General features: G+C 43.9%; 1 protein-coding gene across 1 annotated transcript in view; it reads left to right on the top strand.

Moving 5' to 3' along the window:
• Positions 1 to 18,370, top strand: part of cfap61 (cilia and flagella associated protein 61) — a 51,817-nt gene that overhangs the window by 8,713 nt on the left and 24,734 nt on the right. Inside the window, exons 17-20 of the mRNA XM_071369723.1 lie at positions 4,214 to 4,341; positions 6,644 to 6,736; positions 6,922 to 7,090; positions 7,307 to 7,481. Coding sequence (XP_071225824.1) covers positions 4,214 to 4,341; positions 6,644 to 6,736; positions 6,922 to 7,090; positions 7,307 to 7,481 — 565 coding nt within the window. The remainder of the gene's footprint in view (positions 1 to 4,213; positions 4,342 to 6,643; positions 6,737 to 6,921; positions 7,091 to 7,306; positions 7,482 to 18,370) is intronic.

Genomic DNA, 18,370 nt, shown 5'->3' with positions numbered 1-18,370 from the left:
AATTAATAATATCAATAGAGCTATAGCACACTGCATTTTCTGAACCATACGATATAAGCACAGTTATTCATGCTTTTTAATCTTAGATCATAGAATCAATCTGAGAGTACATGTTCCTATATGTGTCACATGCACCGCGTGGCACTCCCCTCTCCCTCAGTGTATTAACAGATACACCTGCATTCGCCCGTTCCAGGCCATCCAATTTAAAACCTCCATTTAGTAACACGGCAACCATCATATCCAGGCTGCCATGTAGATAAGAGGATAGCAGAGCGATGCCTCACAGCTTTGTCTCTTAGTGTATGTCCAAAATAGCACCCTATTCCCTATATAGTGCATTACTTTTGACCAGATCCCATTTGGTGCCATTTGTGACACAGCCTCAGCCTCGTAATCTAAGCCTGGTGTCCAGCACAGATGTATTAATCAGATTTAAAGCACCTGTTCCCTCTCTGTCAATACCAGATCGTATTACCCAGTGCCATGGTCACAGCACCCGGCCATTATGTTAGAGAAAAGGTTAGGCACCATTTCCACAAGGATAGGGAATAAGGACAGCTGCACTTGCCCACACTAGCCTATACCTACCTGCACCAGACAGAGCATGAATCAGACCTGCATCGTGTTGTTTGGTTAGCTGGAGTATTTCAGGTGATTATTATTTAGGGGGTTCGTTACAAAGCAGAATAAAGATGTAATTAACTGAACGGAGAATGTTCTTGCACTTTAATTACATAGGTTTGATTACATTTGGTCATTTTCACATGAAGTCAGAGTTTGAACTTATATGTGTTCTTTTAAGAACAGAGCAGGCACTACTGAGAATAGCATAAATATTACTTGAAGGTTAATTCCAACTGCAGGTTTCCCCTTCCTTTGGAGGTGTGCTGCCATTTTCAATCCAACAGGGAACCAATGTAACTAATTATGAGTGCTCTAGGACCAATTAGCACACTAAAATCACAGTTTGATTATTGGTGAGGAGATAGAAAATTCTGTGGATAACACAATGTTCTCTGCGTTCATTCTGACTCTATACCTTGCATTGAATGCTCTGACATTTGGACATTTATTTTCAATAGGGCCAGTACTCATAATAAAATAGTTAGTATTTAAGTAGGAGCATTGGCACTTATTACATTTCACTCAGCATTTCCAGTGGAACATCAAACTTTAAGACATTTCCATATTTTTTGTATAAATGCTGCTAAAATAATATTACGATTTTTTTTCTGAAAACTGGTACTCTCTTTTCTGTAGTTAAGTGCTCTGATAAATGCCAGTCTCTGGGTTTTAGGCCATTGTCATTCAAATAAACCCAAATGGGAAAATGGTGTGCACATTAATACACCTTTTAGGAACGCAATAATTATGTTTGTCATCTACAGTACCAGTCAAAAGTTTGGACACACCTACTCATTCAAAGGTTTTTCTTTAGTTTTACTATATTCTACATTGCAGAATAAAGTGAAGACATCAAAACTATGAAATAACACATGTAGTAACCAAAAAAGTGTTAAATAAATCAAAATATATTTTATGTTTTAGATTCTTCAAAGTAGCCGCCTATTGCCTTGATGACAGCTTTTCACACTCTTGGCATTCTCTCAATCAGCTTCACCTGGAGTTCCCACATATGCTGAGCACTTGTTGGCTGCTATTCCTTCGCTCTGCGGTCCAACTCATCCCAAACCATCTCAATTGGGTTGAGGTCGGGTGATTGTGGAGGCCAAGTCATCTGATGCAGCACTCCATCACTCTCCTTCTTGGTCAAATAGCACTTACACAGCCTGGAGGTGTGTTGGGTCATTGTCCTGTTGAAAAACAAATGATAGTCCCGCTAAGAGAGAACCAGATGGGATGGCATATCGCTGCAGAATGCAGTGGTAGCCATGCTAGTTAAGTGCAGCAAAGCACCCCCACACCTCCTCCTCCATGCTTCATGGAGGGAACCAAACATGCGGAGATCATCCATTCACCTACTCTGCGTCTCTCAAAGACATGACGGTTTTAACCAAAAATCTCACATTTGGACTCATCAGACCAAAGGACAGATTTCCACCGGTCTAATGTCCATTGCTCGTGTTTCTTGGCCCAAGCAAGTCTCTTCTTATTATTGGTGTCCTTTAGTAGTGGTTTCTTTGCAGCAATTCGACCACGAAGGCCTGATTCACACAGTCTCCTCTGAACAAATCAAATCAAATGTATTTATATAGCCCTTCTTACATCAGTTGATATATCAAAGTGCTGTACAGAAACCCAGCCTAAACCCCAAACAGCAAGCATTGCCGGTGTAGAAGCACGGTGGCTAGGAAAAACTCCCTAGAAAGGCCAAAACCTTGGAAGAAACCTAGAGAGGAACCAGGCTATGAGGGGTGGCCAGTCCTCTTCTGGCTGTGCCGGGTGGAGATTATAACAGAACATGGCCAAGATGTTCAAATGTTCATAAATGACCAGCATGGTCAAATAATAAGAATCACAGTAGTTGTCGAGGGCGCAACAAGTCAGCTCCTCAGGAGTAAATGTCAGTTGCTTTTCATAGCCGATCATTGAGAGTATCTCTACCGCTCCTGCTGTCTCAAGAGACTTGAAAACAGCAGGTCTGGGACAGGTAGCACGTCCGGTGAACAGGTCAGGGTTCCATAGCCGCAGGCAGAACAGTTGAAACTGGAGCAGCAGCATGGCCAGGTGGACTGGGGACAGCAAGGAGTCATCATGCCAGGTAGTCCTGAGGCATGGTCCTAGGGCTGAGAGAATTAGAGAGAGCATACTTAAATTCACACAGGACACTGGATAAAACAGGAGAAATACTCCAGATATAACAGACTGACCCTAGCCCCCCGACACATAAACTACTGCAGCATCAATACTGGAGGCTGAGACAGGAGGGGTCAGGAGACACTGTAGCCCCATCTGATGATACCCCCGGACAGGGCCAAACAGGCAGGATATAACCCCACCCACTTTGCCAAAGCACAGCCCCCACACCACTAGAGGGAAAGCTTCAACCACCAACTTACCATCCTGAGACAAGGCCGAGTATAGCCCACAAAGATCTCCGCCACGTCACAACCCAAGGGGGGCGCCAACCCAGACAGGAAGACCACGTCAGCGACTCAACTCACTCAAGTGACGCACCCATCCTAGGGACAGTTGATGTTGAGATGTGTCTGTTACTTGAACTCAATTAAGCATTTATTTGGGCTGCAATTTCTGAGGCTCGTAACTCTAATGAACTTATCCTCTGCAGCAGAGGTAACTCTGGGTCTTCCTTTCCTGTGGCGGTCCTCACCAGTTTCATCAAAGCACTTGAGGGTTTTTGCGACTGCACTTGAAGAAACGTTCAAAGTTCTTCAAATTTTCCGCATTGACTGACCTTCATGTCTTAAAGTAATGATGGACTGTTGTTTCTTGTTGCTTATTTAAACTGTTCTTGCCATAATATGGACTTGGTCTTTTACCAAATAGGGCTATTTTCTGCATACCACCCCTACCTTGTCACAACACAACTGATTGACTCAAATGCATTAAGAAGGAAAGAAATTTCACAAATTAACTTTTAACAAAGCACACCTGTTAATTGAAATGCATTCCAGGTGACTACCTCATGAAGAGTGTGCAAAGCTGTCATCAAGGCAAAGGGTGGCTACTTAATCTGAAATATAAAATATATTTTGATTTCTTTAACACTTTTTTGGTTACTACATGTGTTATTTCATAGTTATGATGTCTTCACTATTATTCTACAATGTAGAAAATAGTCAAAATAAAGAAAAACCTTTGAATGAGTAGGTGTGTCCAAAACTTTTGACTGGTACTGCGAGGACAGACGCTGGGAGACGAGAAGCAAGTACAGGGAGTGTTCTTTAATGACTAACGGACAAGAAACAAACCACGGACAGTGTCTGGATGGGAAACAAAATTACATTAATGCTGACCCGGGGAACAAACTGAGGAACAGACAGATATAGAGGGAGCAATCAACAAAGTGAAGGAGTCCAGGTGAGTCCAATGAAGCGCTGATGCGCGTAATGCTGGTGACAGGTGTGCATAATGATGGGCAGCCTGGTGCCCTTGAGAGCCAAAGAGGGGGAGCGGGAGCAGGCGTGACAGGTACTGTATATTGGTTAGATTGCTGGAGAACTCTTCTGAAGTAATCAAATGGATGAATCTGTGACTTTTACACACGCTGTCTCTCTCTTCTCCTCAGGTCTCGTATGCTCTCAACCACATCAACCGAAAACTAACCATGGAACCAAAAGTCACCATCAATGCCAGGATCGTGGTAGTGGGGGCATCAGACACTGGCTTAGCATTTCTGGAGGTGCTTGCTTTCTGGTAATGAGAAATTGTATACATGGCATTCATAAATTGCATTTAGAATTGTGTGTATTAGAGGAAGCTCAATGACATCCTCCTCTAGATGATTGTAATTAGTGGGAGTGACTGGTAGGTATTAGAGCACCAGTGTGTGCAGCTTTAGCAGCGGTGATTAGTAGAAATATGAGTATACCCACCCAGAGCAACATGTGTGAATGCATAACCATCCCTTCTCCCACCAAGGCAATCTTACAGCCAGCTTAGTATTGGCCTGAATTCATGGTTACCTTCAAACAAACACCAATACCACACCTTTTGTTATTACAGTATGTTTTGCATAGGTTAAGAAAGCTTATTTATGACTATCTACACATGCGGTGTGCAGATTCTTGCTTAAGTCTTGATGTTTAGTTGATTTGATGAATGAGTCATTATATCTGTAGGCTTGGATGAAAGCCTGCAAACACGACAACCCTCCTTGACCATGAGTAAAAACACTTGTCTAAAGTGTATGTCAACAGCATTCACTTTCAGAATGACTTTTCTCCTGAATTCGCCTTTTATTCCAGGCATCCAATATCTGGAAATGTCGCCAGACTTTTGGTTGGCTAGAAAGAGGTGGCGCTGCTAAAATGTTTGTATTCATTCCGTCTTTGAGATGAACTGTTCCTCCAAACAATATGGCGTCTAGGTTCTGCTCATTCGCCGCCAGCCGATAACTGCCAAGCAACCGGGTCATTGTGTGTGGATGTGAAAGCAGCGCGGAGGGAGGGAGCGTGCATAACTCAGTGAGGGGGTTGGCAGGCAGGGGCGGCGGGGCGATGGGCACACAGCTGCCTGGGGCTGACATTCAGGAGGGCCCGGAGCTGGCCCTTTAATTAGACACTCCACTGTTCTCCTGTCAGGGATCTTCTGCAGCGATCTGTGTTTGCTGTCACTAATGACTTGACTAATGAGGCAGTTAGTGTCCACTAAACTAATGGTGAGGCGGTGCTAGCAGTGGGCCGGCTGAGTGATGGGTCAGCTTGGGCCCTGCTGGGCCCCCTTATCAGGCCAACTCAAACGGCTGGCCTCCAGCTTTCCATCCTCCTCCATCCAGCCCACCCCCACTCCTCCACTCCTCAGTGGGACAGGGTCAGATCAGGGGGAGCAGGGCAGACAGATAAAGAGCTGGTGGGGTGGCTCGGCCTCTCTGCCTGGTGGTCAGTGGGGTGGGGGGAGTGGAGCATCGGGGTCACAGCGGTTGTCTGTCAGCGCCTGATAACAGACAGACAGAAAGCCAGGAGGTCACGTCCAGAACGCAATAAGAGGCCTTAATGCCTCAGTGCTGGGCGTTAAACCCACCTTCTGGCTCAGATTAACACGGAAATTTGGATTAAAATGAGCTCTGATTATTCTCTGTTCACCAGAAAACACACTGGATTAGGCTGCCGTTTTTAACAAAGACTGTAGTTTAGTTAGTTTCTCTATACAGCAAGCCAAGTGTTAAAATCTATCAACATTAAAGGGTTGTAATAACTATTGTGTGTTGAAAGAACAAGTTTGTGTTGCCGTAAAAGGTATTTGTTCACTTCCTACACACATTTGTGACTTAGAGGCAGTGCATTCATTAGCCAAAATCAATCACTTTCCCTCCCAGAGAGAGGCAGCAGACTTGCAGGCGATCTAAAGCTTGACATGACATGGCTCAGCTCAGTGTACATCTCCTTTTCACACAACACCATTGAGGCTTTCTCTGTTGTATCACCAATAGGGATAATGTCCATTTGGCACAGAACAAAGGAGGACATTTACATCACAAGAGACCTTTTACACTCCTGATAGTAAACGCATAAGAGGAACACTACAGACTGGGGACAAAACCAGACAAAACAAAAGGAAGGGATTTTACTATGAGGTTTAGAAAATAAAGGATTTTTAATGCATACCGATGTAGATGAAATGCAATAGGGGTATTAGATGGAACCATTCAGCTGCATCTGCGCCCCCTCACTCAGCTCTTAGAGAATAACAGAACACTGCAGACAGAGAGAGCCTGTGCTCATTTCTCTGTGATGTCCTCTATTCTTCCTGGAACCCATGTACTATATGTTAGGTATTAGATTTTCCCCACTACTAGAAAATGGAACAGGAACGCTGAAAGATAATTATTGGCGAAATACAGTGTTTTGATCATCAGGTCAAGAGCATCTGTGTTTAGGTAGGATGAGGTCATCATTTCTGAGAAAATACGTGTGCTCCTATTATGCACTGCACAGTAGCTGCACTCATGAGTCAGGGTTATCTTCCCAGTAAACAGTATGTTCCTTTCCTTCTCCAGCCCACACCTGAGGTTCAATAACATGACTCTGATCTCCACGCATGGCTTCCCAGGCTACTACACCAATGAAAAGATGAGATTCTTGTCCACGAGGTGAGACACCTGCAGCTTCTCTTGTTGTCATTTGTCCTACGTGGTGGACTGTAGTCGTCAATTGAAAACTCATTAATGCTTGTGCATTATTTAATCTTTCGCGTTCGAGGATGTCTTTCAACGGGCTCCATAATACGCTAGGATACAAAAATGTTTACCTTTGTGCCCCTGTCCGCTGCCCACAGTCATAGCTCCAGCGACAGGGACCATGCCCAGATGTCTCTACGCTCCTGGATCAACGTGGTGACAGGCAAGATGGTGGGCATCGACAGGGCAGCCAAGCATGTACTGGTGTCTGGGGGCAGGAAAGTGCCTTATGATCATCTCATCCTCTGTACAGGCCAGCAGTACCAGGTTGGAGGGACATCCTGCATATAACATTATAATTAGTAGTAGTATATGTATAATATGTTTTATGTCATAGTGTTGGGGGAAATTAAAGCACAATTTCTATAGTGTCATTTATTTTATTTTGTCACAATAGTCATCATTTCATAATCACATGATTCTGTATTGATGTTCTAAAACCTGAATGATTGCTGTGAGGATTGCTGGGTTTGTCCCTGCTAGGTTCCCTGTCCCACTGGTGTGGATGGCAGTCTTCTTCCACCCAAAAGCCAGCTCCCAGCCCAGCCCCGCCGTAGATACACCGGGACCGTCCCATCCAACCTCTTCACCCTCAACGACCACCACGACTGTGTGACCGCTTACCAGTGGCTGCTCAACAACTTTGTGGAGCTGAAGGGTATGTATGTGGCCTGGATACCAATCTGTTTCTGCCATCATGCCACTCCTTGCCACTCCTTGTCATGCCAAGCAAAATGTGAGGATTGACACATACTGGCTGCTAACCAGGTGAGTATGTACACTGAGTATACAAAACATTATGCTCTTTCCATGACAGACTGACCAGGTGAATCCAGGTGAAAGCTAGGATCTCTTATTAATGTCACCTGTTAAATCCACTTCAATCAGTGTAGATGAAGGGAAGGAGACAGGTTAAAGAAGGATTTTTAAGCATTGAGACAATTAAGAAAAGGATTGTGTATGTGGGCCATCAGAGCGTGAATGGGCGAGACAAAAGTTTGAAGTGCCTTTCAACAGGTATGGTAGGAGGTGCCAGGTGCACCAATTTGTGTCAAGAACTGCAACACTTCTGAGTTTTTCACGCTCAACAGTTTCCCGTGTGTATCAAGAATGGGCCACCACAGACTTTCGGTGACGCAATTTAGGAAATGGCTGCCGGATTTTTCGTACTGCACATCGGTTGGGTATTTCCCCCATAAATTCAAGTATTTACTCTATTATAGTATTATAGTAACTTATGCTACAATAGAAAAGGGGGAAGCAGGAAAAGGTTGTGGAGCTACAACGATAGTCCGTAACAAGGTAGAAGAAACTAAAATTGTCGACGAAACAGAGATGGCTAATGCTAGCACAAATGAGCTAGCAGCAGCAAAATATCCCTCTTTCCGTGAGGTGATAAAGGAGGAATTCCACTTTCGAAAGGAAATCCGAAAAGATGTACGAAAATAACTACATGAGTTCGAGAAGGACATTAACCAGAAACTTGAAGGAAACAAAGAAGAACTTCACCGCATATCTACAAGAATGGGGGATGCAGAACAGCACATTGGGGTAACGGATACATAGAACACTGCGATAAAGGACGCGCTTGTACAGTCTTTGAAAAGCCAGCACGCACTACAGGCAAAAGTGACAGAACTCGAAGGTGTTTCACGTCGTATTAACATGAAACTTTATTCTGTGGTCGAGGGAACAGAAAAATACTCAATGCCCAAATTCGTGGAGGGTGTATTCAAATAAATACTTGAAGACGAAACTGACTTGGGAATCGAGAGAGCACACCGAGCTCTGGCCTCAAAACCCCTCAGTGGTGACCTACCAAGATCCATAGTTGTGCACTTCCTACAATTCTTAGTCAAAGAGAAAGTCCTCCGTGCAGCCTGGAAAAAGCCTGTTAACTTCCAAAGCCAACAAGTGTTCTTTGATCATGACTATGCGGGAGAGATGCTGAAAATAAGGAAGGAATACTCCCCTATTAAGAAGGTACTAAAAGAGAAAGAGATTCGTTTCCAAACAACATTCCCGGCAAAGATGTGAGTATTTCTGGATAACAACCCGGTTTCATAATAGCTTGCAGGCTGCTGAAGACCTGAAGTCGAGGGGCGTCCCAGTGGAGTATACCATCAGGAGACAGGCGTCTTCATTGGCTGAAAGACTCGTGGTCGGCGGGCAGAGTCGCGGAGAAAGAGGGAAGTCACCTTGGCGAGAGGACGTTCACATTCGAGAGAGACTCAGGCATTTCCAACAAAGATAGAAACTAACTAATCGAATTTTACGGACTTAATAGTCACAGCGAGATGTTAGACTTATTGGACCGTTATGGTTGACATTGCAAGAGGTAAAACAGCTCCCATATTTTCCCCCACTGCTTTGTAAGGGTGAGAACCCTAAAGTATGTGGCCTACATGGACACATTACGTATGGTCACGTTATTAACAGATCTATTAGCTAATGTTATCCTGGCCGTGTGGTGCCAGGACAACAACCTCTCCCTCAACGTGATCAAGACAAAGGAGATGATTGTGGACTACAGGAAAAGGAGGACCGAGCACGCCCCCATTCTCATCGAAGGGGCTGTAGTGGAGCAGGTTGAGAGCTTCCTTGGTGTCCACATCACCAACAAACTAACATGGTCCAAGCACACCAAGACAGTCGTGAAGAGGGCACGACAAAACCTATTCCCCCTCAGGAGACTGAAAAGATTTGCCATGGGTCCTCAGATCCTCAAAAGGTTGTACAGCTGCACCATCGAGAACATCCTGACTGGTTGCCTCACTGCCTGGTATGGCAACTGCTCGGCCTCCGACCGCAAGGCACTACAGAGAGTAGTGCGTACGATCCAGTACATCACTGGGGCTAAGCTTCCTGCCATCCAGGACCTCAATACCAGGCGGTGTCAGAGGAAAGCCCTAGAAATTGTCAAAGTCTCCAGCCACCCTAGTCATAGACTGTTCTCTCTGCTACCGCACGGCAAGTGGTACCGGAATGCCAAGTGTAGGTCCAAGAGGCTTCTAAACAGCTTCTACCCCAAGCCATAAAACTCCTGAACATACATTTACATTTAAGTCATTTAGCAGACGCTCTTATCCAGAGCGACTTACAAATTGGTGCATTCACCTTATGATATCCAGTGGAACAGCCACTTTACAATAGTGCATCTAACTCTTTTAAGGGGGAGGGGGGGGTTAGAAGGATTACTTTATCCTATCCTAGGTATTCCTTAAAGAGGTGGGGTTTCAGGTGTCTCCGGAAGGTGGTGATTGACTCCGCTGACCTGGCGTCGTGAGGGAGTTTGTTCCACCATTGGGGTGCCAGAGCAGCGAACAGTTTTGACTGGGCTGAGCGGGAACTGTACTTCCTCAGAGGTAGGGAGGCGAGCAGGCCAGAGGTGGATGAACGCAGTGCCCTTGTTTGGGTGTAGGGCCTGATCAGAGCCTGAAGGTACGGAGGTGCCGTTCCCCTCACAGCTCCGTAGGCAAGCACCATGGTCTTGTAGCGGATGCGAGCTTCAACTGGAAGCCAGTGGAGAGAGCGGAGGAGCGGGGTGACGTGAGAGAACTTGGGAAGGTTGAACACCAGACGGGCTGCGGCGTTCTGGATGAGTTGTAGGGGTTTAATAGCACAGGCAGGGAGCCCAGCCAACAACGAGTTGCAGTAGTCCAGACGGGAGATGACAAGTGCCTGGATTAGGACCTGCGCTGCTTCCTGTGTGAGGCAGGGTCGTACTCTGCGAATGTTGTAGAGCATGAACCTACAGGAACGGGTCACCGCCTTGATGTGAGTTGAGAACGACAGGGTGTTGTCCAGGATCACGCCAAGGTTCTTAGCACTCTGGGAGGAGGACACAATGGAGTTGTCAACCGTGATGGCGAGATCATGGAACGGGCAGTCCTTCCCCGGGAGGAAGAGCAGCTCCGTCTTGCCGAGGTTCAGCTTGAGGTGGTGATCCGTCATCCACACTGATATGTCTGCCAGACATGCAGAGATGCGATTCGCCACCTGGTTATCAGAGGGGGGAAAGGAGAAGATTAATTGTGTGTCGTCTGCATAGCAATGATAGGAGAGACCATGTGAGGATATGACAGAGCCAAGTGACTTGGTGTATAGCGAGAATAGGAGAGGGCCTAGAACAGAGCCCTGGGGGACACCAGTGGTGAGAGCACGTGGTGCGGAGACAGATTCTCGCCACGCCACCTGGTAGGAGCGACCTGTCAGGTAGGACGCAATCCAAGCGTGGGCCGCGCCGGAGATGCCCAGCTCGGAGAGGGTGGAGAGGAGGATCTGATGGTTCACAGTATCAAAGGCAGCCGATAGGTCTAGAAGGATGAGAGCAGAGGAGAGAGAGTTAGCTTTAGTTAGCTTCAACATCTAATCCAATGGCTATCCAGATTATTTTCATTGCCCCCCCTCTTTTACACCGCTGCTACTCTCTGTTATTATCTATGCATAGTCACTTTAATAACTCTACCTACATGTACATATTACCTCAATTACCTCGACTAACCGGTGCCCCCGCACATTGACTCTGTACTGGTACACCCTGTATATAGTCTCGCTATTGTTATTTTACTGCTGCTCTTTAATTACTTGTTACTTTTATTTCTTATTCTTATTCGTATTTTTTAAACTGCATTGTTGGTTAGGGGCTTGTAAGTAAGTATTTCACTGTTGTATTCGGCGCATGTGACTAATAAAATTTGATTTGATTTGATGACACTGACAACGAGGTGACAGAAGGACATATTGTATCTTGGGGAGGATTCAATGAATGGACTGCATATGGTTGATGGCTGATATAGGCTATTCTAGGATATAAGATATGGACCAGACTGTTACTGTTCCATTATTTATCCTCTGTTACAGTACACTTCTACTTTGCTCTTGTAATTATCCGATGTGTCTAGGCGACAAAAAGGCGGCATTTTTATTTGGTTCCAACAGGTTTTGTTTCAGACTGCATCACGCATTTTGATACTTGAGCAAGGGGCTTTCCAGCGGTCAGGTTCATTCCCTCAAACTCCAGAGGCAAGGGACAATCCTCTGACATGGGAGTCCTTATAGCAAAGTCTCTTCCCACTTTGGTTTACTTTTCTATTGTTCTTGATTTTTCATTCTTTTTTAGGTTCATGTTAAGCAGGCTGTTATGGTACACAGGTTTTGGGGTTTATATTGATGCATCATCTGGATTTAAGGTCATAAGTCTCATTGTTAACAGACTGGGGAGTGCCATCAAGAGAAGTAAGGTAATAGCAAAGATGAAACGGGAGAGAGTTGACATATTATTCTGACAGGAAACTCATTTATCCCATCCTGAACACGAGAAACTCGAGAAAATGGGCTATAGGGATAGCTTTTTCTCTTATAAAACGGGTAGATGGGGTGTTGCAATTTTTATCCCAAATTCAGTAAATGTTTTGTTTATGTCATAAATAAAAGACAAGGAGGGTAGATTTATCCTTGTTAAATGTAAACTGGATCGCAAGGAAGTTACATTATTGAATGTACATTATACGTGCCCCCGGGGAGTGACATCGTCTTCTTTAGGAAGGAAACCTCTGGCACTCTTATCTGTGGAGGGGATTTTAACATGATTTCAAACTCAAAATTGGACAGCACAAATCAAAATAGGTAAATAAGTCTGGTTGCTAAAAATATCAATTGGATATTACAGGAATGATGTATTGCACAACTTCCATATGTCAGGAAGGGAATATACTTTTTACTTTTTCATGTACAGAGCAGATAGGCACAAGTCTAAAGATGTAGGATCGGGCAGATGTAGGATCATAATGGAGTTAACCTTAATAGCAAACCAAGAAATACTCTATGGAGGCTTAATACAAGCAAGCTGAATGATCCAGCATTCAAGGAATCAATAAAGACAGAATTGAACGTCTATCTGGAGAATAATGATAACAGGGAAGTATCTCCTGCTATATTGTGGGATGCAGCTAAGGCGGTTATTAGAGCGAAGATCATATCCACATCATCTCTCAAGAAAAGATTCAAGCAAAGAAACTGCTGAAATTACAGGAAACTTTAGGAAGCTCAGAACGATCTCATAGTCAATACAAAGACCCTCTTATATTACCAGAGATTCAACAGGTAAAACAGGAAATTGGCCAGATTTATAGTGAAGAAGTTGAGAAAAAGCTCAGGTTCCGCAAACAATGATATTATCAATGAGGCTCAAAGGCAACACAATTTCTAGCATGCAGACTCAGAAAACAATAAGCACATAATACAATTTGTGGGTGAAATATGAAATACAGAATTTTTGGATGAAATACAGAATGCATTTGAATCATGCTATACAAATCTGTACAAGCAACCAGAGAAGGTAGATGCACAGACAATAGTATTTTTTTGTTGTTGACTTCCTTCAGAAATAACTACTGAAGAAATGAATAATGCAATGTCTAATCTAAACGTTAACAAGTCTCCAGGCTCTGATGGCTTCCCTTCAGAATGGTTCAAAGCCTTCAGAGAACAACTAACACCTCTACTTCAGGCCTGTTTTAACTGGACTCTGCGGGAGGGGGATCTACCACCACTGGAGAGAAGCCATAATATCTGTAATTCCAAAAGAGGGTAAAGATAAGCAGGAATGCAGTTCCTATAGACCTATCACAATTTTTAACATGGATTATAAACTGTATGCATCATTAACAGCCAAAAGAATAGAGGACATAATCCCAAAATTGATTGATGGGGATTAAACTGGGTTCATACGGAATAGACAGACAACATAAGGAGAACATTACATGTCATGGACCACGTCAGTCAGGAGAAGATAAGTGCTATATTAATCAGACAAGTGCTATATTAATCAGTCTAGATGCAGAAAAAGCATTTGATTCAGTGGGATGGGATTATCTATTCCAAGTTATGTATAGATTTGGTTTCAACAAAGAAGTGATACACTGTGCCAAAACACTATTCATGTCCGACTGCCAGAATAAAGATTAATGGACATTTGTCACTAATTATAATTTTAGAATGTGAGGCAAGACAAGGCTGTAATCTTTCACCCAGGCTCTTCTCCTTGTACATCGAGCCATTAGCCCAGGCAATAAGACAGGACCCATATTTAGAGGGAGTAACAGTAAGAGGCAGTGGACATAAGATTTGCATGTATGCTGATGATGTTCTCTTGTTCCTTAAAGACCCAGATTAAAGTGTACCTAGATTGATGGATGTTTTACAAACATCTGGAAGATATTCAGGGTGTGTGCTTAACGTACATAAGACCCAAGCCCTAGTATATAATCATACCCCACAGGAAGCACTGAAGAGCAGGTATAACTTCCAGTGGACCTCTTCATCCATTAAATATCTTGAAGTAAACCTACCAAAAGATAAACCCAAACTTTATGACATGAATTACGTTCCCATCAACAAAAAAATATATGATGACCTGAACAGGTGGAATTCGCTTCCTTTGGATCTTAGTAGTTTGATCGAAACAATCAAAATGAACATCCTGCCAAGGTGACTGTATTTGTTCCAATCACTGCCCAATCAAATCCCACCTAAACAGTTTAAGGAATGGAACAAACGGATATCAAGGTTTGATTTGATTTGATTTACGACTCAATTAAGCTCTACTAACTTGAGGTATGGGAAAGAATTCTGTTGGAAGGATGTTATCCGTTTCTTCACAACACCTAAACTGAAATCAAAACAGACTATTGGAGAGAATGTGGGCTATCAAGGGTGGATCACACTCATATATTTTGGTCCTGCCCTGCTGTTTAATCCTACTGTGGAGAAATAAGAAAAAAATGAAGTGGTTTTGACATAGAACAAGCATTCATCAAACATTAATTTCTCTGTATTTAGGTGAAATACCTGATAACTTACACAATAGAGAAAAGTATCTCTTGAAGGTCCTACTGGCAGCCAGTAAAAAGGCTATCACTAGGAAATGGCTACAAAAAGACCCCGTGACCCAATGGGTAGACATTGTTAAAGAAATACCCTATATGGAGCGTATGACCTTTAAGAACACATGAAGAGAGAGGCCAGGAATACTGGGAAAAATGGGTTTCTAATTCAAAGATGATGTTACTGTTGTACGCATGATGTATACTGTACCTGCCAGACCGTTTTTTGTTTATGTGTTCTTCAATAAAAAATAAAGTATAAAAATATATATAATGGTCCACCACCCAAAGGACATCCAGCCAACTTGACACAACGGCATCCCTGTGGAACGCTTTCGACACCTTGTAGAGTCCATCCACCGATGAATTGAGTCTGTTCTGAGGGCAAAAGGGGGTGCAACTCAATATTAGGAAGGTGTTCTTAATGTTTGGTATACTACTGTATGTAGGAAGTGCTAAAGGCATGATAGCGCCCTTACATTAATTTCCACGGATGTAACATTATTCAAAAGTCTATGAATAATTAGGGTCTAATTAGTGAGAGGGGGAAATCTTTCATCTCTCTCAACCAGGTCTGCCTCCTCCATCTCCCTCCATTTACAGGGTGATACTAATTTCTGAGAGGCTAGCTCCCTAATGGTACCCTATTCCCTATATAGGGCCCTGGTCAAAAGTAGTGCGCTATAAAGGGAATAGGGTGCTATTTGGAATGTAAGGTTTTCTGCTGATGAAAAGACTGATGTGCTTAAGTAGAATTAATATTTTTCATCTGAAGAAATATGAGATGTGCAGTGATTCAGATTAAGCCTATTATATTAACTAATTAGGGGATCTGTTCATTATGGAGGAAATCATTACTAAATGCAAATTACTTCTACTATGAATCTAATGTAGACCAAAAAAAATATGTTGAAGACATATTGGTTCAAATCAAATATAATCAAATTGTATTCGTCACATGCGCCGAATACAACAGGTGTAGACCTTACAGTGAAATACTTACTTATGAGCCCCTAACTGACAATGCAGTTTAACAAAAATACAGATGAGAATAAGAGATAAAAGTAACAAGTAATTAAAGAGCAGCAGTGAAATAACAATAGTGAGACTATATACAGATGGGTACCGATACAGAGTCAATGTGCGGGGGCACCGGTTATTTGAGGTAGACTTGGCGCTCCGGTTCCGCTTGCCGTGCGGTAGCAGAGAGAACAGTCTATGACTAGGGTGGCTGGAGTCTTTGACAATTTTTAGGCCCTTCCTCTGACACCACCTCTTATAGAGGTCCTGGATGGCAGGAAGCTTGGCCCCAGTGATGTACTGGGATGTTCGCACTACCCTCTGTAGTGCCTTGCGGTCAGAGGCCGAGCAGTTGCCATACCAGGCAATGATTTAACCAGTCAGGATGCTCTCGAGGGTGCAGCTGTAGAACCTTTTGAGGATCTGAGGACTCATGCCAAATCTTTTCAGTCTCCTGAGGGGGAATAGGTTTTGTCGTGCCCTCTTCACGACTGTCTTGGTGTGCTTGGACCATGTTAGTTTGTTGGTGATGTGGACACCAAGGAACTTGAAGCTCTCAACCTGCTCAACTGCAGCCCCGTCGATGAGAATGGGGGCGTGCTCGTTCCTCTTTTTACTGTAGTCCACAATCATCTCCTTTGTCTTGATCACGTTGAGGGAGAGGTTGTTGTCCTGGCATCACATGGCCAGGTCTCTGACCTCCTCCCTATAGGCTGTCTCGTCGTTGTCGGTGATCAGGCCTACCACTGTTGTGTCATCGGCAAATGTAATGATGGTGTTGGAGTCGTGCCTGGCCGTGCAGTCATGAGTGAACAGGGAGTACAGGAGGGGACTGAGCACGCACCCCTGAGGGGCCCCTGTGTTGAGGATCACATCGGCTGTGGAGAGAGTGATCACACATTCTTCCGGAACAGTTGGTGCTGTCATGCATGTTTCAGTGTTATTTGCCTCGAAGCGAGCATAGAAGTGGTTTAGCTTGTCTGGTAGGCTCGTGTCACTGGGTAGCTCCCGGCTGTGCTTCCCTTTGTAGTCTGTAATGGTTTGCAAGCCCTGCCACATCCGACGAGTGTCAGAGCTGGTGTAGTACGATTCGATCTTAGTCCTGTATTGACGCTTTGCCTGTTTGATGGTTCATCAGAGGGCATAGCGGGATTTCTTACAAGCTTCCGTGTTAGAGTCCCGCTCCTTGAAAGCGGCAGCTCTAGCCTTTAGCTCAGTGTGGATGCTGCCTGTAATCCATGGCTTTTGTTGGGGTATGTACGTACAGTCACTGTGGGGACGACGTCATCAATTGACTTATTGATGAAGCCAATGACTGATGTGGTGTACTCCTCAATGCCATTGGAGAAATCGCGGAACATATTCCAGTCTGTGCTAGCAAAACAGTCCTGTAGCTTAGCATCTGCTTCCTCTGACCACTTTTTTATTGATCTAGTCACTGGTGCTAGAAACAGGAGGATAGAATTATGGTCAGATTTGCCAAATGGAGGGAGAGGGAGAGCTTTGTATGCGTCTCTGTGTGTAGAGTAAAGGTGGTCCAAAGTTATTTTCCCTCTGGTTGCACATTTAACATGCTGATAGAAATTTGGTAAAACAAATTTAAGTTTCCCTGCATTAAAGTCCCCAGCTACTAGGAGCGCCGTCTCTGGGTAAGCATTTTCTTGTTTGCTTATGGCGGAATGCAGCTCATTCAACGCAGTCTTAGCCTCTGACTCTGGTGGTATGTAAACAGCTACAAAGAATACAGATGAAAACTCTCTCAGTAGTGTGGTAGTTATTGTCACATATAGGGACAGATATAATACTATAGAGCAAAAACATGTGTTCATCAGACCACAGGAGGAGAAGGCGACACTTAAGTGCATAGGACAGCTGGACATACTAATGTTAGAAGGACACATAGTCTGCTGATCCTAATAAGGGCAAACATACCAAAGAGCACACCAAGCTAAACATAAGTACGAAGGCATACATTATTTTTAGGACATGAAGGGGTCCTGCCACCATTATAACCTAACTGAAAGCAGATATGGGCGTTATTGGGCGTGAACAAGCAGGAAGCTTAAACTAAAAGATAATGGTGGCAGATGGACTGAGGGAAGGAACTTCATTTGCATATAGGGTGGACTCATATGCTGTATGTGTATAAGAACAGAGCCAGTGCTTAGGGTCTGTGGGTGGTTCCGCGGACCAGCACGGCTTATGATATTTCTGTATTAAAAGCCTTTATTGAATTCACAAGTTCTTGTAAGTGTTATATTTGTAAGACGATTTTCCACCACAGTAGGTAGTGTGGTCTACAGCTTATCATGAGATACTCTACCTCTGGCGAGCAATAGCTCGAGACTTCCTTAGATATTGTGTACCAGCTGTTGTTTACAAAAATAAATAGACCGTCGCCCCTTGTCTTACCAGATGCCACTGTTCTATCCTGCCGGTACATCGGCAGGATATGTTGATGTTGTCATCGTTCAGCCACGACTCCGTGAAGCATAGGATGTTACAGAAAGTTATTTTCGGTCATAAGAGACAGTAGCGGCAGCATTATGTACAAAATAAGTATAAAAATAAGTTACAAACAACGCAAATAAACAAACAAAAAAAACACAATCGGCTTGGGGTACGTCTGCCATCCTTTCTG

Source organism: Salvelinus alpinus, chromosome 27 (assembly GCF_045679555.1).
Source record: "Salvelinus alpinus chromosome 27, SLU_Salpinus.1, whole genome shotgun sequence".
Lineage (NCBI taxonomy): Eukaryota > Metazoa > Chordata > Actinopteri > Salmoniformes > Salmonidae > Salvelinus > Salvelinus alpinus.
Note: the sequence above shows the minus strand (reverse complement) of the source record. Positions and strands in the feature narration are given on the sequence as shown.